The sequence below is a fragment of the Mixophyes fleayi genome, chromosome 9, assembly GCF_038048845.1.
Source record: "Mixophyes fleayi isolate aMixFle1 chromosome 9, aMixFle1.hap1, whole genome shotgun sequence".
NCBI lineage: Eukaryota > Metazoa > Chordata > Amphibia > Anura > Limnodynastidae > Mixophyes > Mixophyes fleayi.
Window position 1 is genome coordinate 16224523 of NC_134410.1, and position 27399 is coordinate 16251921.

General features: G+C 43.9%; 1 protein-coding gene across 1 annotated transcript; it reads left to right on the top strand.

Annotated features, from left to right (window-relative positions):
* Nucleotides 1-633: 633 nt before the first annotated feature.
* Nucleotides 634-27399, top strand: CLIC1 (chloride intracellular channel 1). Its single transcript, XM_075186599.1, has 6 exons — nucleotides 634-806; nucleotides 21035-21144; nucleotides 22985-23110; nucleotides 23627-23733; nucleotides 24300-24481; nucleotides 25636-27399. Exons 1-6 carry the CDS (start codon nucleotides 771-773, stop codon nucleotides 25795-25797), a joined length of 723 nt encoding a protein of 240 aa, XP_075042700.1. The 5' UTR covers nucleotides 634-770; the 3' UTR covers nucleotides 25798-27399.

Here is a 27399-nt window from a genome sequence, read left to right on the forward strand (position 1 = left end):
ACAGGCAAAGTGCTGAAGGTGGTCAGAGATTCAGAGTGCCATCCAATGCAAAAACAGAGGGAGCAGGGAGAGTCTACAATCTACATCAGAGCTGGTTGTCTACAGATAAAGATGGCCTGTCAGTGTTGAAGCAAAGGTTATTGCAAGAATTATGATGAAAAGTCACCTATAAATGCAGAGTAGAACATGGACACAATGTAATACATTCTTATCAGAAACAATTGTGACAAATACATGTGGCAATAAAGTGTGAGTTAGGTCTACTAACAATTATAACTTTCTCTGACTAGGGTTGATTTTGAGCAGCCTCATCCCTGTCCATTTAACTGTACACATACTATACAATGATCAGTGCACGTTTGGCCACTCTCCATTACAAACAACAACTTTCCCCATAAGTGTGAACTTTCACCAATTCTTAGCTGCCTGCAAACATTACAAGCTGTCAGCAAGGCAGCAACACACTCCAGCTCCTCTCTGGCTTCTCCCACTGCCTGCTGCTGGACAAGTGCTGTCTAAAAACCCCTGGCACTCCCCCCGCTCTCCAATCCCTGCAGTCATTCCTCCACCCAGCCCTGCTGCTGTCTCTTCCTGCCCGAGCCACAGACCCACCCCTCCTGCAGTCACTTCCCACCCCACCCTCCCTGTCTCTAAAGCTCCGAGGCAGCACCCATTCACATCACATTACTCTGGGGCTTTTCTGCAGCAAACTTTTATTGATCTGTGGGCTGAGAAGGAAAAGAATCGAGAGATAATCACTATCGGGCAACATGTCAGAGCAGCCAGAAGTAGAGTTGTTTGTGAAGGTAAGCCGGGCACTTGTTAGTACATGGTGTGTTATTTGTGCTGTCTGATATATTGTTGCCATGAGTTGGATGCCCAGTAGCAGGTGCCCATCTAAGTGTCTGCACCATGCTAGAGTTTGGAAGGAAAGTTGTGCCAGGGCATAAACTTTAATCATTGTGCATTTAATCCAATTTACAAAGTCAGGGGTGATAGATGTGAGAAGCCATTTGTCAAGGTGACACAGTATATTATGCACACAGTTATCAGTAATTATTGTTACACCCTAGAAATGTCCCTTTTGTCCCTTTTTCAGAGTTCACTTTTTTTAAAAAAATATTTTCTGAGTTTTAACTTTTCATGCTACAATATAAATAAAATAGCCTTGATTGTAAAGTTCTGTTAATTTTGGGGAGAGGCACTCCCTTTTATAGATATCATGACTTTTGGGGTTACCGGTAGAAATATTTACCAATTGTTGCTTTTGATGTTGAATGCATTTAGTTGACTTGATTGTTGTGAAGAATGTAAATCTTCTAAAATCATTTAAATAGTGCAGTGTTTAAAACATGGTTAATGTAGCCCAGAAGTGAGGAAGTGATTGAAAGGGATCTTGAAACTAAAAGGACTGTTATAGGAACTGACACTTTACATCCTCTGACTAATGTGGTTGTTTGATGCTGATCAACTTTTCTTCTTTATTTATTTTGCACAAAACCTTTGACAGAATTTTACTGGCCTGTTTAGATTGCAACAGGTGTAAGGAGATAAAATGCAAACTAACATGCAAATGATTTATATGTTTGTGTCAAATAGAATTGTGGATGTATATGTGTGTATAATATATATATATATAATTTATGCTCACACACGCTGTTAACCTATTCTGCGTGTACTACTCCTATGTATAATGATTTCACCGGGTCTTCTGTAGAACAGGTTTCTGTTGTTGGCGGAGGGGGATGGGGACTCCATGGCAAATACAGAAGAGACAGAGTGTCAGGTAGATTTGGCAGGTAATGTCAGGATATTTTGGCTGGTGTACAGGTGAATGGCCTAATTTACTAGCGCAGCTGTCTAGAATCCCTGGTATTCTCTGCAGCCTCTGCCTAACCGCCTCTATATGCTGGCAGTAGATGAATACTGGCGGTATAGCCATGGATTGCTTATAGGACAAGCTCTTTAATAGAGTTCTGTTGAAGTTTTATGTACGGATGTCAGTGCCGTGAGCTATGGTATGAGCTGGCTGTCCACTTCAGGTAATGAGGGGGGGGGAGATGTTGCCTATAGCAACCAATCAGATTCTAGCTGTCATTTATTTAGTGCATTCTACAAAATGACAGCTAGAATCTGATTGGTTGCCATTGGCAACATCTCCACTTTTTCAAACCTGCAGCTTAGTAAATATACCTCTAAGAGATTTAGGTGGAGCTTCCTTAGGGAACAGTGATGCCTATGACAACAGCTCTGTTCCTGTTACAGATTACATTTATTCTCTCTGGTAAACCCAATAACGCAACCACATGTTACAGACTGATGTGCTGCACCCCTACCTACATAAAACTACTAATCTGGGCCACCGCTGGTTCTTTAACACAGAACCAGCATATGAATTTAGGTCACCAACTTTAAATGATGGCGGGGGTGAATAATAGGTCTATAGATTACGGCATGTAACTTGCCCTTCCGCTTACACCCCCCAGGTTTCCGATCAGGTAAGCTTGCCCCGGGGCTCACAGGCTAGTGGGTAGGGCACATTAGTAAAATCTTTTCTGTACGTGGTCGCGCAGTGTAATGTATTTTAACTGCGTGCATAGACGATCATGTCCTCACCCTAATACCGAAAAACTGGATGAGTGACAAAATTCTCTCTACTCATTGATTGACAAATTGCACCAATTACAACCAGGTCACAATGCAGCAGTCCATCCCTCAATGTCTGGGAATGACACACATTCTGACACGGTAAATGGGGTTTTAGTTTGGGTTAATTGACATATGCTTTGTAGCCGTGCCCAAGCAATTGCTCTCTGTTATCATTTCATGCTCACATCAGCTCATTGTGTTTTCCATCAACAGATTGAAAGACATAGGAAGTCATCTGTGCATAAGAAATAACACTTTCACTGCAGTCTCCGCTTTATCTCAATAACCTTCATTTGTGAGAAGTTCCTGAAGTGTCCCACTTTTTATTTGTGAACGTTACTGGTCTTTGTGTCTTAGAAGGGAAGCTTGTATTTTAGGTTTAGGGTGCAATGACTTATTGAGAGGTAAAAGTCATGTTTCTTGGACAATTCTCTCCCTTTGAGGGAAACGGAGGTATCCTCATCAGTGGAATGACCTTTGTTGTCCGGTATATTAAATCGCATGATCTGTGAGTCGACATGTGAAAAGGAGAACGGGGAAAGATGGAAGGATGGAGACCAGGAGGTATATTTTTTTTTAAACTGCGATTTTGAAAACGGGGAGATGTTGCCTATAGCAACCAATCAGGTTCTAGTTATCATTTTGTGGAATGTACTAAATAAATAACTAGAATCTGATTGGTTGCTATAGGCAATATCTCCACAGTTTGGTAAATATACCCCCAGAGGTGTAAGTAGTTTGTCCCTGATTTTGTTTCTCCAATAATTATTCTTGTTTCCTATTTCTGTCCAAAGAATCTTTATATTGGTGTTTTGTTATTACATAGGACATCTGGGAGCTTCTTGTGGTAACCTATCGAACTATATAGCTTTTTATTTGACATCCGTTGGCTTGGGAAATGCAGACGATAATAATGAAAACGTATACCTTTTCCATAATTTTTCCTGTGGTTACTTATGATTAATTAGAAAAGTCCTAGAGATCCCCAGACGTGTTTGCTTAGTTCCCCCAAGTACATGGACACCAAATATTTGTACTCTTAATCAAAGTCTTGGGAAGCTATAGGAACAGAAACAGGGATATGTTTTATATTGTTTGTGTGTCTTTTGCTTTTCTTGATTTCCTTTTAACCAAGGATCCTTTGTCGGGGAACTATATTCACTCCCCAAGTGTCTGTGATGACGTTTTAAAATGACAAACACGGCACCAATAGATGATGTTTCTAAACTCTACTTGGCTTGAAGGGGGTTAAATAAGACCTTATGATAAGGGGAAGACTGGTGAGTCATGAGCACTTAAAGATAGTTGCCTGCATTTCAGGAGGGTTAGAGTGAGACCTCCCACATTTTTGGCAGAGGAGGCATTATTTCTGGTAGGGTACTTGCCTGCAGTAATAACACAAATTGCACCATCAAGCAACGCTAACCTCAGCGAGCAACGATTGGACAAGGGTTTTATGATGAAGTTGGCGTTCTTAATCGGCTTCCCCGCTCACTCGACGATGAAAGTCACCCCATTATGTCACACCCACTTCTCCTTTCCATACCTCCACTCCACAACTCAGGAAGCAAGGGATGGAAAGCTGGGAAGTATGAGGCGTCTTCTCCCTCAGCGATGTCACCGGTTTCTAGACTGCATCGGATGTTGGCTCAGTCCTCAAAGTGGCGGCCTACGCTATGTAGAGGTGACGGGCACACATTCAGACCATGAGGGTGAATATATAGATGAGAAGAATAATACCTGCGTGCATTTACAGCTCTAGGATTCCTTAATCTTTTAAAATAAACATATTTGGTATCGCTACACTTAAACTGTAAATGTTTACAGTGTAAATGGAAGTCCATTATTAAGGTAACTTTGCAAAAACTGCAAAACAGAATGTTGTACTTCCCTTTAATTTCCCCTTTTTTTCATAAATGATTGACTTAAAAGTAAAAATATTTATAACTATAGGCTGTCAAAAGCCCTATTTCCCTTGAGAGAAGAGCACTGTAAAATTCACATTAGTAAACTAGGAAAAAATTGTGAATGAAAAGGAGGTCCCCTAAACCTGCAAATTGTTTTGGTCGTGATGAGGTTAAATAAAATAAGGACCACAGTCTATGACTTGGAAAGTCTTCAGAATGACTCTCCATTTCCCTGTGTTATATTTACATGACATATCGTTTGTTTCCTAATGGATGTGGTCAGCTGCTGAATGTGTTCTCTGTACCTTAGTTGTCAACATTCTAATATAGATTCTAGACTCTATATACCTATAGATACATACTGTGCTGTTGTGCTGATTCTCATGGTGTAGTGTGGGTAGATTTTTGCACCCTGCAACACCAATAACCTGTTTACTGAACACATAGTATCCAGCATACTCCCCTTCAATAAACATTAACCTACAGAGTGAGAACAGAGAGAGTATAGTAAACAGTATTATTCAGATTGCATTGTTATGTTTTTCAGTACTGAAAGATAGGGACACTCAGGGTCAAGTAACTCCAGAGTCCAAAACCTTGTAATGTCTGCGCAAATTGAGGCCTGTTATCAACTGTTCTCTCCATTAATAGGAAGTTCTGCTGTCAGAGTGCTTTGTCCTGGTTGTGGGAGTAGCAACGTTTGTGCCTCTGTTGAATGATTACAGAACGTCTTTCTTACGTGAAAATGGTTTTAAAAATGTGGTTGTAGTTTCAAATGCATAAATTTGGAGAAGACCGGACACAGGGATGGAAGGATATTGTTCTATAAGGTTGAACAGTTTATAAGTAGGGGTGGACTTGTGAATTATGGCACTGTGGGGGTGGGGGGGTGAATAGGAGATAATGGGGCCGCTTCCTGTGAGAACAGCTGTCCCAATCCTGCAGGAAATATGATTTATCAGCAAACATCCTGTGTTCACATACCAAGACCACTGTGTCTGCTTAGTATACTGACTCACTGCTTCTACTACTTTGTTACAGACAGTGCCTTATGTTGCACTAGTATTACAACATTGTTTTCAACACTTTAAACTAGTTTCCTTGGACACGCTAGTGTGCTGAGTAGTGTATCTAGACACGTGTCACCCAATACTGCCGTGGCTGATCTTGAAGCACTGCCCAACCCATCATCTCCTATTGTATATCTTAGTGGTCCTATTGGTCAGCAGCAATAGTTGGGTTGGTAGTGGTTTTCACCTCTTAGCAGGCCCTTTCCCATAGAACTCAATGCGTTTGTCAGTACTCCGTTGCTCCCAGGTCTTGCACGTGATACTATAGCTGCTGGCCGATATGAGGTACGTATCAAACCAGACCAAGCCGACATTGTCAGATAGGCAAGGTCAACGCAGTACAAAACAGTCAGGGAAACGAGCCGAGGTCGAAAACAAGAGACAGGTTCGATAGTCGAGGGTCAACGACGAGTATCACAGAGTGGCAACACACCCAGGTAAGGAATACAAAACATATAACAGGAGCCTATGTGATGCCAGGCTTGGTCTTATATAGTCACCCAGTAACTTACATGCATAGACCAATGATGGTGATAAACGGTGTGTATGAGAATTATGTATATTTTCTTGGTTTGATTAGGTGTCACTCCCGTATGTGTGGTAACCTGCCATCACACTACCACATCAATTCCTAGTCTGCCGGAATATTTCTGAGACCCAAATTATGTGAGAGATTTCCCAAAAGTGCAGACCGTTCTCCCGCTAGGTGGGCAGTGAGGTGCAGTGGATCTCGCAATTTGCTTGGTGAAGCCACGCTCACCTTAATGAACACTGGTCAGAGGCATAAGGCAGTAATTGGTGTCATCATTCATATGGCCCTGCCCGCTTGATGCCGTGAATGGTGTCACCAAGCCATGCCCACCTCTTCATACCTCTCCTCCACTAGAGACAAGTCCGTGTATGATGCAACCAGATCTCTCCAATTTAGCAGCCCACATGTGTAGGCCGTTTGGAAAGAGATCCTATTGCTGGGTAACTGGGCCAAGGGTTGGGTTTGGCCAACGTATGGTCAGCATTAGTCTGGGATAGGCCCAATTCTACTGCCCCTTCTCATCCATCTATCACGTCAAGCTTTATATGTTGTCTGTGATGTGCAAATGTTTAATAAACCTGAAACTTAGAGATCTTTACTATCTGTTATATTACTTTACTGTCTAAACCAGTCCTGCCCAAGTTGTGGCTCTTCGGGTCTTGTGACACTACAGACCCCAGCATGCTCTGCTGGCAGATAGCCAGCCAATAGCTGCCCAGGCACACTGAGACTTCCCCACACCTGGGGATTACCGGGCCTGGTCTAAAATATCAAAATTGGGCGTTCTTTCCTTCCATCCGGGCTTCCTGCCATGACTGGCAAAGAGAGATCACTTATGTATTATAGTGTGAACACATCTCTGCATGTTCTCTGACGCCGATACGTGTTTAACACATCTAACCATGCACACCACAAACCACTACGATGTAGGGACTGTTCTGTTGAGCTAATGAGGCATCAGGAAACCAATCAAACCTGAAAGAGGGACATGTAGGAAGGAACAGGGGGCAGGAATATTGTCCAATAGCGGGCCAGTGTGGTTATAAAGGTGACCTCGGGTCAGCGTTGAGGATGTGTGACTGGGATGTTCATCACAATAGGAATTTAGTATGACTTTCCCTTGGCTCCTGCCCTGTACCAGTATATTGTGAGCAGCCAATTTTGCTGTTTAATTGACACTGATATAAGGGCGCGTGTAGTTGACAACCTTTTAAAATCGTTTTCCAGGGACACTTTGCTGCCGAGCTTAAACATCCCATGCAATGCTGTCTCTGTGGACCGTGGTGCACTATAATCCCCAGCATGCCATGTTCACTGAATTTGCTAATAGTGTTTTTTGGGTTTTTTTCTTTTGCATTTCAAACACTATGGACTCATACATATGGATGTATTTCATTCACTGAGGGTGTGGTCAAATGCATTTAAGTATGCGCGGAGGAGCTTTATAGGGGCTGGTTCATGGCTCTGATTGTGCCGTAAGCCCTATAGCGCAGGCGGACTGGTTCAGTCTCTGGACGAATTGTAATGTAAGCCCTCCTGTCCACCTCTGTGTCCTTGTCTATTTCCTCCTGCATGTTCTTTACAACGCTTGTTATATACCTTGACGTCTTTGGCCTAATGGCGTGACCTGATGCCGCTTGAAGAGCGGAGCTTTCACTGGATCGTGTAACACTAACTCCGCCAATTCAGTTCCTACGCTGAGTGTACGGTGCATTGAGGGGTTAGCAACACGAGCAGCCCCTAGTGACAGATAGTAAATGAAGTATACTCCATCTGTATGTCACAGAATAAAGAGTCCATTTAACCTGTTTATATCCTTTTCTATAAATATTAGCATAAGTAATTTTGTGCATTGACAAACACATGTTCGAGCATTGATCACAATGGCCATTATGCAGCAGTAAAATTATTTTCTTGCGGCAGGGGTTGGGGATTATCCTCCCAAAGCTGATTGAAACATGTTTTATTGGGTGTTTTCCGTTCTGGGGATTCTGAGAGTGAAGGTGTGAACTTGATGGACATATGTGTGGTGGGGGTTTCTTTGGGCGGGGGTGTTAACTCAACATAATGTGATTCTGCCCACAGGCAAATCTTAAAACCCCTGGGCGGGGTAAAATTTAAATCTTCATTGTAAACTCTGATAATACAGCGACCCAAGAACGCATATCATAGAAACAGTTTTCCACACCGTAACTTTTTGTGCATTTTTGTGTTAATCAGAAGACTAGGCATTGTAAACTCAATGTGCACCTTGTAGTATATGTGTTTACATGAGACAGGAAGCAGTTACTACAGAACAATGGCCTATCATAAATTCATTCTAGCATCAGTAATCCGCCATCCCTGCTGCTTCCTGCTACACTTTCCCATATTTGGAGGTTTTGCCCAAATATATCCAGTCACTGCAAGTTCACTTACAGGGACAAAGATCATGAAAAACATGTTCTTACTAAACATATGATAATGTGCTGTGGTATGAAGGCAGATAAGGACAAGGTGTATTTATTGTTATATTGATTAGAAATTCCTGCCTGTCTTTGTTGTGTCCAAGTCTTGCTCCAGTACGCCCTATAGAAATACAGTTCACAGTAGATGTTTACGGGAAATCCATATTTTAGCTCTGGAATTTACTAATCTTTATTCTTGAGTGTACTTAAATGTTTCCCTTCCATACAATAAGAGGCCGTTCCGCTCACCCCAGAGATGTCCTATTCAATATGGTGGAAGAAATGTTCATTGATCCGATAGTGTAACATTTATGCTGCATGTACTTACAGTAAATGTTACAACAAGGTATTAAAAGAAAAGTTGGGCGTGACTCAATGGCGATGTTCCCGGTCCTACACCGACCACACCACACGGCTTAATGAATTGATTGTCATAGTGGACCCAGCTGTAGCCATGTGCTATAAATTCAGACTATAGAAAGACTGCATGGAGTGGCAAACCGAAGACGGAACCGGAAGATTGTGTTCCCGGATTCTGCGCCTCTGAGAAACGGCCCGTTCTAATGCGAAACTCCGTTTGTGCCAAATCTGGCAATTGTATTGCTCTTCTGTACCGTAGTACAGCAGCCCGGAGACTGAAGCATCTTTGCATAGACTAGTGGGGCGATGGGTTCCACTAGTCTATGCATTGCATACAGGAAATACATAGCTAATGTTTATATTTGGTGGGAGAACCCCTTTTATAACATTCCTAAATTTTCGACATGTCCCCTTTTAATATTTTGTTCCCTTTAAAAAAACAAAATTACTATTTGTTAATGTTCCACGTGTTACCTCACTTCTCCCACTTTCCAGATATAGTTACAGATGATGCAACTGCTGTTGATGGTTTTTGGAACAATACCCTTAGCAGGAACCTTTTAGATGTCTTCTCAAGCTAGGGAACAAGATGATAGAACTGACAGTTCTGCCCACATACTGTAGTCACATGGTGTCACCGTGCTGTCACATGACCTTCTGATACACTCATTAATAGAGTAATTTGGACACGTGGAAACTCCCTAGACTTATATTTGGTGGTTAGGGTAAAATGCTTATTTCTCACATACACTGATGAAACTTCTTATAAAACAAGTATATGTAAAAACTCCTGTATATATCTGATGTCCTAACTTACAATTGGTGAGGCCATCACGTACGTGATAATAATATTTATTTATTTATATGGCGCCACAAGGTTTCCGCAGCGCCATACAAATACAAAATACAATACAAACGGTGGATCGTACAGGGTACAACAAAACAGAACAAGACAAGTAAAACTAAAACTCCAATAGCTCAAAGCACAGCAAGTACAATTGCTTAGGAGAAGAGAAATTGAATTCAGACAGAAGGAAGGGGGTCCTGCTCGTAAGAGCTTACGTGCTAAGGGAGAGGAAACAGACAGCAGACACAAGAGGAGTCAGCAGAGGGTATGCAGCACGAGAGGAATATGAACAGGAAAGATGGAGAAGGTTAGGTGGAGGGCTGGTGGGTTTTGAGGAACAGATGGGTTTTGAGTGCCTGTTTGAAGGTGCTCAGATTAGGGGACAGACGGATGGAGCGAGGGAGGTCACCCCAGTGGAGGGGGGCAGCTGGGGGCTTTACGCGTTCATTAGGAACATTTGTGTATTATAAAGAGTAACGCACTCCCTATTGTAAATTATCATGGATCTCATCAGTGGTCTGTGACCTACTTCCCCCGGCCTTTATATGGTCACAGAACTCGGGGGTGACTTGTACTATCCTTCTCGCTGGCTGCAGGGGTTACATTATCCCATATATTATAAAGTGAAGAACTTCACGCCCATCCACTCTGGGCAATAGGCTGTAGATATTCTTGTAAATCAAAACCCAAATATGACCCTGTCACTGCAGATTTTTGGTACAGTGGAATAAACGTTGGATAATCCTTTTCTGTTTTCCAATATGCTTTCATTGGAAAAAAAGTCTTTATTTCATGTTTTAAAGACATGTAACTGCGGTTTACTGGCCATGTCAGTGGAGGGCTTTACTTTACATGTGTTGAGATTTGGTTCAATTGTCTGAAATTTTATGGACATTGACCTGCAGATTTTCCTGTTCTACTCCTACCAAGCCCTTAGTAGCATTCATACCGTCTTCTAATTACTGTATAAATTGTTATCCTGTCTCAGGATTTTCCCAATGAGCGTTCGAACTACAGATTATTTTGTGTTTGCTATGGGTAAAATTGAATCTGCTCTCGACTCTATAGCCCAGCACTTGTCATAAACAAATCAATAACTTTTCAAAACAAAGTTTCTCAGAGATTTGGTTGCTCTTTCTGTTGCATTTGACGGTTGTGTTGTGATTAAAGCTAGGTACACACTGGAGAATTTTCCGACCAATCCATTATGTACAACGATTGTACCTGAAGGTCCGACCGGTCGGGCGATTAATGCATACACACCACACGATTTACCATAGATCTGTGCTCTTCATCTAGTCCTATAGTCATTTAGAGAATGACAGCACAATATGCATTCATTACTGTCACAATGATAAACCGAATTCCGTTAGCTTCTGTGACTCTGAAACAAAATATTCAGTCTCAGAGTGAACAAATTATTCCATCTACAGCACTCTGTACATTTAGTTACCAGGGCATGTTCATTACCGGCATCCGTTGAAAAGACCATGACACTGAACTCTATGGAGATCGAGATTGTGAGTGCATACACACTACGGGGGGTAAACTTCCCTTTACAATGCAGCGCCGCTTGAAATTTAATCGCCGAACACGCGGGTGTTGAAGAACCCGCATGTTCATACATTTACCCCCGGGCCTGATTCATTAAGGATCTTAAATTAAGACGTTTCTTATTTAAGTCTCCTGGACAAAACCATGTTACAATGCAAGGGGTGCAAATTAGTTTTCTGTTTTGCACATAAGTTAAATACTGACTGTTTTTTCATGTAGCACACAAATATCAACTTTAAATTTCAGTGTACAAATAAGCTATCAAGTATTTATGTGCTACATGAAAAAACAGTCAGTATGTAACTTATGTGCAAAACAGAAAACTAATTTGCACCCCTTGCATTGTAACATGGTTTTGTCCAGGAGACTTAAATAAGAAACGTCTTAATTTAAGATCCTTAATGAATCAGGCCCCACATGATTGGAAGGTGATTGAAACAAAATTAATAAACAGTACGACCAACGAAATTAAATGACAATCGGCACTTTGGAACAACTATCTTTTCATTGTGTAAGTAAACACACTTATGTGATATGTGGCCGAGCAGTCGTTTATCGGGTGATTGGCCCAATAATTGTCTGAAAAATCTTCCAGTGTGTACCTAGCCTAACTCCTTCCCTGATTGGCTAAAGATTAGTCTAGCTCTGTCAGCGTTCTAGTGCACTTGTTACAGGATAGATCTAGTTTTGGCCACTTCAGAGTCTCTTACCTATAGCCGTCGCTGGTAAAAAACCCATTATAAAAGGCACTTGCCTTTGTCCATTGTCAGCCCACCAGCCACACTAAAGTGCCCCATGTGATCTGGCTTTTGGCCTGAGCAACGAGCGGCTGAACCTTTCCAATTTGAACAAGGATGTTGACACATTGGAAATGTATTCTGTTGCTCAGGCCGAGTGACCAGATCAGCCCATGTGCGGCCTGTTTAAGGGACCGGCAAGGGAGCAATGAACTCTAGGAAAAAAAAAATTCTGTAAGCAAACTAGATTATACCTCCAGTAAAAAACAAAAAATCTGTTATGTCATTGGAACAGGATGCAGCTGCTTCGGACTTAAAATTTAATTCCTAGACTCATTAGCAGCCCATGGAGTAGGAGAATTGGCCTCTTCTGACCAGAGTGTCACTTAGGTAAAGACGGAGAGCCCGGGGTAAGGCGGATCCGCCCTGTGTTTGCTCAGTAACGGGCCAACACCTGTTGTCAGTCACCCTGACATGTTTACTAAACCTCACTGCTTGTAGTCAGAAGAGCAGAACAGTTGGGAAGTGAAGTTAATCTGCTGCAATCTCAGCCAGGTTTACCTTTACATGTCATTATTGTAGGGCTCTCATATTAAAACAAACAGGAACAAAATGGCTTTGTGGCTTGAGGTTTGGCCAGTCTTTGTAAGCCACCACTTGCCTCGTTTAGAGTGACAAATGCTGCCAAGTCATTGTAGGATCCTGTGCCCACTGTCTTTGTTAATTTGGTTGTGTAATTTTGTTAGAAACCGTCCCTCCAAAAGAGGTATGATGACAATGAGGCACACCGTCAGCAACTCATTGAAATGTATATAAATATTTTGTTAAAGAAGAAAAAAACGGGTACATGTAGGTGTTCCAATAATCACTGCTTGGAATGTTGAGTAATAGAGTTGTGCGTCGGTCACATCACCAGCTGTACACATGGATAGATGTCACTCTAAAGGTAGCGGCACACAGGCACTGATCACACTGTGCTTTGAGTGTGTAAGCTCTACATACACCAAAATCATTAACACCTCATGTAACTGGAGCAGCTCTGTAATCACTGCCTGCAGCCTTTTGGGAAAGCGTAAAAAGCGTTTGTGCCAAATGCCATTCCATAGTTGACATTTAAAAAGGCAGCGTTTTTAGAAAGTCGCGAGCGCACAAAGGGCCTGTGTGACACCATCATCCGTGTGCAAAGTACTCGCTGTGGTTCTGCCGCCCAGTTAGGTTCTTTAAACCTAACTGATATCGAATCACAGCATGTGTGGCCCCAAAAAGACCACTGACCCCAAACATCTGACCGGTGTCTTTCAGATGATTACCGCGTCAGATCGCGAGTGGTGTCATTTTCCGTCTGTGCCCTGTAGTATCTATCTTTACTGGTAGATGTGGGCACCTCTTTAAAGGCTGTTCACTCAAATGCACAGTGCACACTAATTTTGTTAATGAAAACTTAGTACACGACGGTGTTCCAATAAATGTGTTATAATGCCCCACAATGCGAGCTTATATAAAATCATCTGTGGGCTGCTACATTTTTTTAAGTTTTTCTTCTATAGTGAAAAAGTAGAAAAGAGCCTCAAACCCATGTTTTTATACAAAACATAACATATTATTATGCCTTAGGGTGGATTATTTGATTGTTAAAGCACAAAACAACAAATGCATTTACAAAAATGTATGTAAAACTGCCTTGTTCTTAAAGCCACCAAACCAATCTAGTTGCGTCAAGAAAATGGCGTGTTTATACTGCACAGAAGTGTTTACATCACAGCACACGGGCTTGTGAGTTACTTTTCCAGTTATAATTGTTCTGCATGTTGCGGTACTGAGTGGATGTCATTCCACTAATATCATACTTGCACTCCATTAGGTGCGTGGGAGAGGTCTACAGATAAGGGTGGGGATGTCAGGGGGCACCATTCACCTCGCAATATCTTGTCCATTGCTGCATCGCATTCCGCATACCAACGTGCGATGCTGTGAATCCGTTGTAGAATGCTTTTAACATGAGTCCTTTAGTGATCTGTGTGTTTTTGCAAAAGAGCAAAGAGGGACATATAAGATTTTGTTACAGCAATATACATTTCATGCATGTATGGGCAACACATGCTGTTGCCCTGGGATATGACACAGCTTTATTATGTTACATTGGTTATAGTTGTATGTCCCAGCCCTTGGCTATGCATACAGCTTCTCATAAAACACTACTGGCTTTACTATACATGGCCACAAACACCACCATGTCAAAGGGGCCTCCTCCTCTGGGTCACTGCCTGTCCTCCCTGCACGATGTAGAGGAGGTCGCTTACACAGAAGTGTAAGTGTCCGATAAGATCGTGAGCAGCCGGCTGGGGGCCGCGGGTGAAGGCTCTGCGGGCCATCTACCACTGTATTAGAGAATTGGGGCTATATTTACTAAACTGCGGGTTTGAAAAAGTGGAGATGTTGCCTATAGCAACCAATCAGATTCTAGTTATCATTTTGTAGAATGCACTAAATAAATGACAGCTAGAATCTGATTGGTTGCTATAGGCAACATCTCCACTTTTTCAAACCCGCAGTTTAGTAAATATACCCCTTAGTGTTCACTCAGGTACTTTTAGGGATAAGTAGAGTTTATGAAGCTATACATCACCCCACATAAGGCCCTTGTATGGGTCTGATGCGCATAGATCTATAAATAGACTTCCCTGTAGCCTCTTTAAATTGGCAAATTAAAGAAAATACACAGGCAGTTTAGTGTCTAAAATAGAGTTTATGCTGTGGGTGGAATAGTTTAATACACCTGTTGTTATTGCTTAAATACACAATATGGACATTCAGCTGCTTGGCAATGCCATAAAACCCTTTATAATCCTGAAGTAATGAGTCTCTGCTTCTGTGCACAGAAGTGACATCAGTACTTCCTGTCCGTCTCGCTGTAACGCTGGCAGTTTCCAACTGACTGGATGTCTCATATATCACAGTCTGCGGTATCAGCAGACACACAATATGAAAATCAAATGTCAACCCCCCCCCCCCCCCTTACTCCCTTCATGGTCTGTGTTCTCTGTGATGTCATCAACAATAGATGGCTATTGTCCGTAGTGTTTGTGGGATGTTCCATTTGCTCCCAATCAGGGAGGCCGATCGCTCAGTGGGAAGCTGTATAGATGCATTGACGCTTGGTCATGAAGAAAAATATAACATTATAGGGACTTTAAGCAATGTAGTGTGACATCAGTTTGAGTGTTGTGCTTCTGAACACTGATTTAACTATACCTGACCCCCCACTCCCCTCTAATATCAGTGCTGACCTATGCTGCTATGTTTAGTGACACAGGGCTGTTATATACAACTGTAACCAATATAACATACCAGAGCTGTGTCCTCTCCCAGGACAACAGAAAAAACAACGGATGACATCAATATATGACTAAAGCACAAAAGGAAGCCAAAAAGATAGTGCCGTGTTTAGTAAAGGTTGCAGGGGGGCGTGTACCCAAGATAAAGAAAGAAAATCGGTTATCAGAAAAGTAGTGTAAAGTAGACCAGTCACCTAAACATGGTGGTGGTGTCAGTGCTGTGGGCTGAACTAGTGGGCAGCCTATCAGATTGCTAGGAACCTGTGACATCACTGAGGGGATCATGACTAATATTCATGAGGCCCGACTTCTATTCATGAGACGCTGGTTTCTAGTGAATTTATAGTCGTCATTCTCGTGAATATAGTTTTATCCCACAAACTGGATGCCTCTACACTGTAGAGTCTACAGTGTGTAGGTGACGGATCTGCTTTACAATGGACTGTAATGCTATTATGTTTTGGGGGTTTGATTTGCAGCAAGGACAATATTGTGTGATTACCATGAAGTTGTGGGTTAACTGTGTACATCACAGATGGGTAATCTCTGTCTCCCTTAGGTAGGTTTCAGATGTGTCCCGCTTTTTTTGGATTTTATAAATCTGAAACGTGCAATGATAGGTTCCCTAAAGTTCATTATCTTGATGCCTCTGGATTATGAGGATAAATGGAAATCTGTCTCTATAACAATTGTATTGTTTTTGGCACCCAAGTAGAAGCCAGAAGTGGCTTTGAGAGCCCTTTCACGCATGCCTAAACACGTGTCATTTAGAGAGAAATACTCATTGTAAACAATATGCATTAGTTATAATGGGTAAACATTCCCATCGTATGACTAATCTGATACGTCAGTTTAAGAGTAGGATGTCGGAACTTGTCATTCAGTAATAAAACAAACGTGCATATTAATGTAGGCGCTAATCCTCTCGTGCCTTCATTGCATGTCTTTATTAATCCGTGTGTTAGATGAACGTATGAAAGGTCGATGAGCAAACTTTGTAAAAGGAATTTATCAGTTTTATGTTTAAAAATGATTGGACCCAAAAGTGGGACTTTCATTACCCCCAAAGTTCCTTCACAGCTTTGAGTGATCAGACTCTGCGAGATGTTAGAATCCAGTTAGTCGCGAAGTGTCTCTGGAAAGTCCGCAAGACACCTCGGGGCGAAGACCCGCCAGAAATCTCCGCTCGTTTTGAGAAGAGATTTCTGCCGTTATTGCTAACAATGTGAGGGGCACAATGTTCATGCGTCACATCATTGTAATTGAACCCCCCCAAATAACATCACAGATTTTATTTTTTTTGCTTGCATCTCATAAATGTGTGATCAAAACTCAGCCAAGTTTTAATTCCTGTAACGCCCTGAAATGCGCCCAGGTGCGCATGACATGAGGCTCCGACAGGACTTCAGATGTAATTGAATTCCACCCCAATCTCTGAAGCTTTCGTGGAACTACCCTACCATGCCTTGTGCAGGGACTTGTAGTTCCACACCAGCTGATGAACCGCAGGTTGCCCCAGCGTGATGTAGACAATCTAGAACTTGGCAAAGCTGTGGAATGTCTTCAGCATTCTATACGGTTTCCTTTGTTACTCTTCTCTCGGACCGCCTGTGGAATATGGCAGTGGCAGCATGCAACGGTAACAATACAGAAGGTTGACCATCCGTGCCTTAGCAGAATATTTTTAAGAGCGAGCATTCAAAAGGAAGCTTCCAATTTAATGATCTGCGTTGGCTATTGTGGGTGATTTAAAGGACCAAGTTTACTTCTCTTAAGTAGCTCCTAAAAACGCCCACACATACATGTAAGAGTCTCAGCAGCTTGTTTAGAACTTAGGGCCCCTCCGGCAGGGGCCAGTTCTGTCCTGATTGTCAACTTTGGAATGTTGCAAATGTAAATACAGTGTCTTATATCTCATGTGGTGTCAGAGGCATGGAGGAGACTTTATATATAATGTATCTGTGGATGTTACAAGTTACCTTCAGTAAGGAAAGGTTAAGCAGCTGGTCCTCTCTGATGCTTTGTATTGTGTTATTGTTCTACAAAGATCTGTACCTAGGAATAGGGTAATGTTTTCATGTGACCCATGTTTCAGCCCTGATGCATGAGCCTGTCACATCCCTAAGACGATTGTACACCAGATCAGAGTCATTAGACCCTTAGGTGGTCCACTGCTTCCTCCAAGGGGGGTCCTGGTTACCAGTAAGCTAGCAGTAATCTAGCATCCTTACAAGAACAACCACAGCCCAGACATGTCCTTTCCTATGGGAGGAACCCGATGACTAGGAGCTCCACCCTATACAGGATTTACTTAATGACATCATCTCTTTGTAGGCCTGGGTGGGGCGTGTGTACTCTCACTTGCTCACAGCTATTTCTGTACAAGGAGTTTTTCTATTAAACAGTTTAAGGAGTCATTTATCCCATTTCTGTGCCCTAAAGTCATACTACCGCTGCACCTTCCTACACAGACCTTTTCTTTTTGTTTTTCTTAATTATTGATTCTTCAGTCTGCAAATAGTACTTTAAGATTCCATGTGTTTGACATTTCTTTTCGGTCTTGTGTGTTTTTGTTTTGCTGTAGATTACAGGTTTGCCGTGTTTCAATGCCTGAAGTGTTTTGACCTCTTGTGTATTTTTTGACTTTGTTGCACATTCACTGTTAATTGGGTGTGTAGTGCACGTCTAGACCGCCCCATCCCAGTGCAAAAAGAAAAACACACTTGTAGCCTTGCATAATAATGTTACAAATGCTGCACTACTATAAACTCTGTACAACCATTTATCTTACACACGGCAATGGCTGTCACATGTGCTCCTGTATTGTTGCCTTTAAAATGTCATACATATGCAATTTTTATTTTTTTACTAGAATGGTGCAATTGGCAGGGCCGCAGTCCTTTTTCTTCCAGCATTTGAAAATTGTTTCATTTGAAGAAAAAAAGATACATTTTAGTTACAATCGTAAACACTTTAGCACTGTACTGATCATACCTATTGGAATGTTACAATATAACACTTTATACCACACGCCTAATCCCGTGTTTACAGATTGTATTAATGGTGCACAGATCCTCTGTTCCTGAAATAAATTCTTGCATGTCCCCAGCCGTATCTGTTTACACGTTTGTCAGACCGTAGAATAGAACAGTGTGGAGTCAGAGGGCAGGGTGTAGGCCGAGCCATTTAGGGTACCTAGTCACAGAACACTGTACCACCAGCCATGTCATGTTTGTCCTGCCTTCATGGAAAGTTGCACTGTCTGCCCTCTCTCCAGCCCTGCTGCCATACTGCCTGCCCCCCTCTCTCCAGCCCTGCTGCCATACTGCCTGCCCCCCTCTCTCCAGCCCTGCTGCCATACTGCCTGCCCCCTCTCTCCAGCCCTGCTGCCATACTGCCTGCCCCCTCTCTCCAGCCCTGCTGCCATACTGCCAGCCCCCCCTCTCCAGCCCTGCTGCCATACTGTTTGCCCCCCTCTCTCCAGCCCTGCTGCCATACTGTTTGCCCCCCTCTCTCCAGCCCTGCTGCCATACTGCCAGCCCCCCCCCTCTCCAGCCCTGCTGCCATACTGCCTGAACCCCTCTCTCCAGCCCTGCTGCCATACTGCCTGCCCCCCTCTCTCCAGCCCTGCTGCCATACTGTTTGCCCCCCTCTCTCCAGCCCTGCTGCCATACTGCCTGCCCCCCTCTCTCCAGCCCTGCTGCCATACTGCCTGCCCCCCTCTCTCCAGCCCTGCTGCCATACTGTTTGCCCCCCTCTCTCCAGCCCTACTGCCAGCCCCCCCTCTCCAGCCCTGCTGCCATACTGCCAGCCCCCCTCTTTCCAGCCCTGCTGCCAGCCCCCCCCTCTCCAGCCCTGCTGCCATACTGCCTGCCCCCCCTCTCTCCAGCCCTGCTGCCATACTGCCTGCCCCCCTCTCTCCAGCCCTGCTGCCATACTGCCTGCCCCCCTCTCTCCAGCCCTGCTGCCATACTGCCTGCCCCCCTCTCTCCAGCCCTGCTGCCATACTGCCAGCCCCCCCTCTCCAGCCCTGCTGCCATACTGCCTGAACCCCTCTCTCCAGCCCTGCTGCCATACTGCCTGAACCCCTCTCTCCAGCCATACTGCCTGCCACCCTCTCTCCAGCCCTGCTGCCATACTGCCTGCCCCCCTCTCGCCAGCCCTGCTGCCATACTGCCTGAACCCCTCTCTCCAGCCCTGCTGCCATACTGCCTGCCCCCCGCTCTCCAGCCATGCTGCCATACTGCCTGCCCCCTCTCGCCAGCCCTGCTGCCATACTGTTTGCCCCCCTCTCTCCAGCCCTGCTGCCATACTGCCTGCCCCCCTCTCTCCAGCCCTGCTGCCATACTGCCTGCCCCCCGCTCTCCAGTCCTGCTGCCATACTGCCTGCCCCCCTCTCGCCAGCCCTGCTGCCATACTGCCTGAACCCCTCTCTCCAGCCCTGCTGCCTGCCCCCCGCTCTCCAGCCCTGCTGCCATACTGTTTGCCCCCCTCTCTCCAGCCCTGCTGCCATACTGCCTGCCCCCCTCTCTCCAGCCCTGCTGCCATACTGCCTGCCCCCCGCTCTCCAGTCCTGCTGCCATACTGCCTGCCCCCCTCTCGCCAGCCCTGCTGCCATACTGCCTGAACCCCTCTCTCCAGCCCTGCTGCCTGCCCCCCTCTCGCCAGCCCTGCTGCCATACTGTTTGACCCCCTCTCTCCAGCCCTGCTGCCATACTGTTTGCCCCCCTCTCTCCAGCCCTGCTGCCATACTGCCTGCCCCCCTCTCTCCAGCCCTGCTGCCATACTGCCTGCCCCCCCTCTCTCCAGCCCTGCTGCCATACTGCCTGCCCCCTCTCTCCAGCCCTGCTGCCATACTGCCTGCCCCCCTCTCTCCAGCCCTGCTGCCATACTGCCTGCCCCCCTCTCTCCAGCCCTGCTGCCATACTGTTTGCCCCCCTCTCTCCAGCCCTGCTGCCATACTGCCCCCCTCTCGCCAGCCCTGCTGCCATACTGTTTGACCCCCTCTCTCCAGCCCTGCTGCCATACTGCCAGCCCCCCCCTCTCCAGCCCTGCTACCATACTGCCTGCCACCCTCTCTCCTGCTTGGGGCCTCTCTTATTCCCTCTGCACACTCTTGCTGCTCCCAGTCAGAGGTGGGTGTGCCCCGAGATTTCTTAGGAATTCGCTAGGATCAATGTGCCAAGTGTGGGAGACCTGGCTACAGCTCACTTACTTTTCCAGCTCATCCCTCCTCCACCTCGCCCTCATTCCCCAAATATTTTCTCGGCAACCAAGTTACAGTCTACCTCTGGCCTCGTTACTTCTCACTCGTTTTTCATTCCTATTATTTACACTTTACCTTTAACTGTCTATTTGGCCGCGTTCCCTCCCTCCCTCTCTCTGTGAGTCACTTACACTTCTGGCCACTCTCTTGGCCTGTTCATCTCTTGCACAACGCGTTCATTGTTAATGTGTAACTTAGATGCCCAGTAGTGAATCCAAATCTCTCTCTGGGTCTGGCTGTAGAAAGCCCTGCTGTTCTCTTTAGTGCTGTAAATGCATTTTTCACTGTTCCAGCTTCTGATCCCCTCCCTGTCTCTCTCTTCCCACTCAGGCCGGCAGTGATGGACAGACCATAGGAAACTGCCCCTTCTCACAGCGGCTGTTCATGGTCCTCTGGCTAAAGGGAGTTACGTTCAATGTCACCACAGTCGATATGAAAAGGTGAGACACACTGGTTTATAATAAAGGAAAAAAATACACGTGTATTGTTTATAAGTCGTAGGTAAGAAGAAAATAGAGGTGAGTAAAAGTGAAAATACATATTGGCCCTGCACACCTAGGGTGAATACTTTCTTTTCATACTGTCCAAATGTTGGTAAAAAACTTGAACATAGTAATAAAAAAACAAACTGCGCAGTAGAAGATATTTTGCAGGCTTGGCAATTCTGATATAAATGTGTGGTGTCCTGTGGCTCGGCTCCATGTTGTCTGTGGTCCCCAACTTACTATCCTAGTATTTATTGTATGGCAGCTTGTATTGTTTTATTTTTACGGCTATTCCTCCTTCTTACCTCTTACAATTTAATATGCAAATCACATAATCGACATGAGCTTAGGGTACATTCCTTGATCATGTTGTGGCAACGGTTTGTTTTGGGTTATTTTGCAATTTAACCAGACAAAATATAACGGCCAAGAAAGCGGCATTTAGACCGCGTTGTGCGTGTTTATGTCAGAAGGGGCGAAAGACTAATCGAACCGTCTAGTAGCTGGTTCCCTCTGAAGTTGGGTGTTCCTCCACCTCGCTGGGTGTTTCTGCCCTAGGATGTGTTGATGAAAGGTGGCTGTATGCCATAGGACACAGTCATTCATAACTTGGCACCGCTGGCACTGTCTCCACACCCAGAACACAGAGCAGCGAGGAGATGCCAGAGGTTTAGTTGTGAAGCGTTACTGCTCTCCATTCTTGTTACCATTACTCCTGACGCAGAAACCAGAACATAACACAAGACGTGTTCTGTTAAAGGGCTACTGTTTACTTGCACATATTGTGTGTAAAAGCTTTAGGAGCTTGTAAGCACTAAGGATGAATTGTTGTGTTTATAGTGTTGAGCTTTTCCCCCTAGGTGCCCAACTTACTGTCTTTACGCCTTTTGGAAAGTACCACATTTAACCTTAGGAGGCTGCTAAATAATTACCGTATTACATAAAATTTAAATAGTGTCAAACACACCAAGTACTTTTGTGGTATCGTAACTTTTTTACTTATTCATTAATTTTTTTATTTTTTTTTCATTTGATTCATTTTTATTATTTACATTGGAGGTCCTCAACCTATTAAAGCATCCACTGTGTATATCTGGGCTGCCAACCCTTTAAATATTTTTTAAATGTTTTATGTTATGTTCAACCCCTGCGTGTTCAGGAGGTCTTCATTTTTGCAGTGGTCGTGAATAGAAGAGCCTGTATCCAATCAAATCACTGGAATGTTTACAGCAGCACAGATTATTTCAGATGATTTAGTGCTGCCTTTAGGTGGCAGTGACCTGTCCTCTGTATGATGATGTTGGGGACGACAAACCTAACCTTACGATGTGTGGGGTCAGGGGGGATTGAGGAACACAGGAAGTCACAGAGTGAGGGTTGGACAGTGGAAGTATCAGGGTCCTCCTGCAGCTCAGAGTAGTAATGGGAGTCTCCAGTCAGTGGCGCATGGATACTCCGGTGTCAGATACCTCTGTATATAAAATGAATGACCTATATTCAAATTATTAAACATACAGTCAGTAAATGTACTGATTGGTTATAGCTGCCAATGTATTGACGCAAGTAGCACGACTGACACACGCACTGCAGGAGACTACTAGACCACTCAATAGTGTGTAACCTGGTATAAGTTCTATCACGGTATGGAAACTGTAATCTATATTATCTATGAATGTTTCTTTCATATTGGATGACCTTTTATTTCCGGCTTTAGAGCCTTATATGTGTTGAAGAATCTACAGCTGCCTATTAGGCTTTCGCCCATTTTGTAAATTGACATTTTTTGGTCCCACAGGAAGCCGGAGATACTGAAGGACATCGCTCCCGGAGCCCAGCCTCCTTTTCTGTTATTCCGAGGAGAGGTCCGAACAGACACCAATAAGATCGAGGAATTCCTGGAGGAGACCCTTTGCCCCCCTAAGTATGTGCATTAACAGGAGGGTAAATTAATTCACTGCTATAGCCAAATGTTACTGTAGCCCACGCACGTAACTGTGCCGTTACACAGAGTGGGGTCACTAGTCATGACAATGCAGCCTATTAATTTGTTAAGATCCCACTGAGGAAAGGATTGGTGGGATAATTATTGGTTCAGCCCACAGAAATGCCCACCTGTGTGGAGTTTGTATGTTCTCCCCGTGTTTGCGTTGGTTTCCTCCGGGTGCTCCGGTTTCCTCCCACACTCCAAAAACACTGGTAGGCTAATTGGCTGCTATTAAATTGTCTTTAGTCTGACAGTATGTGTGTGTGTGTATGTTAGGGGATTTAGATTGTAAGCTCCAATGGGGCAGGGACTGATGTGAATGAGTTCTCAGTACAGCGGAATTAGTGGCGCTATGTAAATAAATAGATGATGATGGTGGGAGTAGAGGATTAATAACACTGGGATGTAGTTACACTGCGTTGTATTAGTATCTATCATGTCTGTATCTCTCAGGTTCCCAAAGCTGGCTGCTAAGAACCCCGAATCTAACACTGCTGGATTGGACGTTTTTGCCAAGTTCTCTGCCTACATCAAGAACCCCAACCCAGGACTCAACCAAAGTGAGTACGAGAGAGGTTATTGTAAATAGTCTATTATCTTCGTTAAAGGACCTCTACCTCGGGAGCTTATCGGGATTAAAAATTCTTGAGATAATGTAATTGCGGGGGTTGTTCTTTCCTACGCACAGTCGGCTTCCTGTGAGTAATTCCATTGAAGGACACTGCGGCCAGCCACATCTACCCACCTGTTGCAGAAAAAATGGCTGATAAGATCCCGATCGATTGTACTCGACTACGTGGCAAATCTAAATAGAATGTACAAACTCAAGTTCAACTAAATCTTATACATACATTTATATTTGTAAACATTAAGTAAAGCAGCTTAGAATTTAGGATTCGTGGTCTTTTGAGAGAGCTCTGTCTAAGCACTTGTGGACACAATTGTTTTTTTAATCCACTTTTTGTTTGTTTCTATTCCCTTTTCTTGTCACCTACACACATACAGTGGAGGCAGATTTTAGTTTTAATGTCTATCTGCCATGATTCCCCCCCCCCCTCCCAAGCTCTTCCCCTTCCTCTTCTGCTCATTACTCTCTTACTGTAACCCCATTTCCTTCATCCCCCAGCTTTGGAGAAAGGTCTCCTAAAAGCCCTGCGGGTCCTGGACAGTTACCTGAACACTCCTCTACCAGATGAAATAGACGAGAACAGCGCAGAGGACGTGGCCGTGTCGTCCCGAAAGTTCCTGGACGGAGATGAGCTGACACTAGCGGACTGCAATCTGCTCCCTAAACTACACATCGTACAGGTAAGAGGGGGGGTATCCATGTTCCAATTCCCCCAAAACTTGAGGGGAGGGCAGTGGGGTACACATAAAACTGGATGTAGGGCGGCCCTTCTATTTACAGGACTATGTTAAACCTTAAAAGGGACTTCAGATATATCATTGTTGTTGTCCTGTTTTTTTTCTGTGGCCTGTACATGTGGGTTCTTTCATTGACCCATAGGATGTTCTATATCAGATGTGTTTCTTATTATAGATTTGTAAGGCACCACAGTGCTCCGCAGCACCGTAAGTAGGGAGAACTGGACATACATACAACAGGGATACTCAAGGTAGACAAAATAAATGCAGACATGAAAACAAAGGGTATGGAGGACCCTGCTCATTAGAGAGCTTACATTCTAAGTGGGAGGGGGCACAGCTGAAACAAGAGGAACGGCTCAGAGCGCAGATTGGGATAGTTGTTAGTGTGAATAGTGTTATCGGGGATAAGGTCACCTCTGGTAAAGAGATAGGTTTTCAAAGAGCGTCTAAAGATTTGAAGGCTGTGGGGGAGTCTACAGATTGGTAGCCGCAGCGTAACAAAAACTGCAAATAGGGTACGTTATACCCTGTAAGGGAAGTGCCAACAGCGGCCACAGGTCTTTCAGAGTGAGTGCTGGATGCCTGGGCACAAAGTCCCATGGTCTGTCCAGTGGTCATTGGGAATTCTTGTGTATGGACACAACTTTTTTTTACATAGGAAAGCCATTTTTCTGTAGAAGTGCGTGCACCTACGGAGATCAATTCAGATTTAATGTCCCCTCAGAGCCTTGTGCAATTCCTCCCCAAATAGTTTTAATTTATTGATGAAGGCTTGGAGCGATAGAAAATCAGTAGACGTATCTATATTGATATCTGATTCAGTGAGGATGGTAGTTTGTCTGAGCGGGTGATCTACGGAGTCACCTTGGCTGGCGTTTCGCTCTTACCCGCTGTCTTCTGGTGGTGATGCGTATGTCTAATAGGGGCTGCTATTCCGGTACTAGCAAAACGACAGAACCTGTTTGTTACAGCACCTTTTTCTCTGTGCGACAGTTTTTCAAAAATGTCCCCCAGTGTATTAGTGAAAGTATATATCCATCTCTATCCATGTCCCTCGCTGACCCTGCAATCTCCCCTCTCTCCTCCCCCTTCAGGTGGTCTGTGAAAAGTATCGGGGGTTTAAGATCCCGGTGGAGTTCTCCGGAATACAGCGCTATCTGGAAAATGCCTACAAGCGGGAGGAATTTGTTAGTACATGCCCGGCCAATCCTGAAATCGAACTTGCATATGCCCTGGTGGCCAAACACCTCAAGTAACCCGTGCCGGCTCTTCACCAAGGCGGAAGAGGAACTCCTCCTATTTAAATTCCATACAAGAAAAAAAAAAAAAAAAAACGTTCAAATTCCCAGCTTTTTGTTGCTGTAAGAAGGACAGCGCATCGATTGGCCTGTCCAACTGCCATTCATATAGTTGTCTCCTCCCCCTTCCCTTCATTCAAGGCACTGCTGTAGTACACTAGGATCATTCTAGTTCCTGGACATCACCACTAGGTGGCATTTTACTTTAATTACCCTCATTGGCTGTGTCTGTTGTACTCTACCAATCCTCCCGTTCCCCTACAGGCCCAAAGACGAGAATTCATTTCAACTGTGCTTCAAAGGTTTTCATTTTTCTTGGAAGGAATTTTTTTTTTTACTACGGCTGACACCAGTTTTATTTGCGTCATTTGCATTAGTTTTTTATTACTTTTTGTTTGTTTGGAATCAAACACACGCTTCAGCCGCTCCACCAGTTAGTGAGATGATCCGTTTCAAACTGGTTCTCACAGACATGGGTGATCCAGCTATATATTATAGCTAGACATACGCAGTGTTGTCCTACCAAATTATCCAGGTCACATTGTCTTATTACCTAAGTTACCCCTCAACCCAAAGTACAGAAATGCATACGTGCATGTTTCCAGACCTAAACATCTTATCTATGCAGTTATTTGCCGTTTACTGTCATGCCCCCTAAAGTGCCTTTAATAAATACTATTCTGCGGACAATGTAGTCAGGATGTGGGAAAGATCTCGCGTAGGAAAACTAGGTGCCATTATTAATACATAAACCATCTCCGCTGCTTGTATTGGGGTTTCTAGTAGATTGGGGACTGTAAGTTTGTACACATCCAATCTGCTCACTGGATTCAAGTATATGCAAAATAGAAAACGTGCGTGGTATGAAGACGAGGCTAAGGGAGGGAAGTTAGAAAGGAAAACTGTAGTAAAATTGCAGGAAGGTGTATATACCAACCAATACATTAAAAGTGATTTGAAGGTTAAAAAAAACCTTTTTAAGGAAACAAAGCTCATGTATTTTCAGTTTAAGGGACCATTTAACCTAAGTACAAATGTTTTTTAGAAAACAAGTTTAGAATCTTCTCGTGTAAAGTTTATCAGAAGTAAAGGTCTCTAAATGCAGAGTATGGTCATGGGGGGGGTGCTATTTTTCCCTACTGGGATCATACTTCCTGTCAGTAAGCCTACTGAGTGACTGCAGGGAGAATAAAGTGTCTGATATCTAAGAAGAATATAGTTTAGAATGGTTACATGCAATTTCAAACGTCTTAACGCCTTTCATTTATTGACCTTTTCAGTCTATATTTGCAAATGTTATAAAGTGCCTTTTTGGAGTAACGTGTATATTCGGTATATATTAGCACTTCTTCCCGATGAAAGATCAGCAGTGACTACTCCTCTATTACCCTCCTGTGGGCTGGGGGCAACTCTGTTATCGCAGAGATAGGGGTAACGTTTATAAGACGTGGTTCTCCCTTCTCGTTATATAAACTCCGCATAGACGTTGTATATTTAATATGAAAGTAAATCATTCTGACAATTCACATTTGTATTAAAGACAAAACACAAAAACAAAAA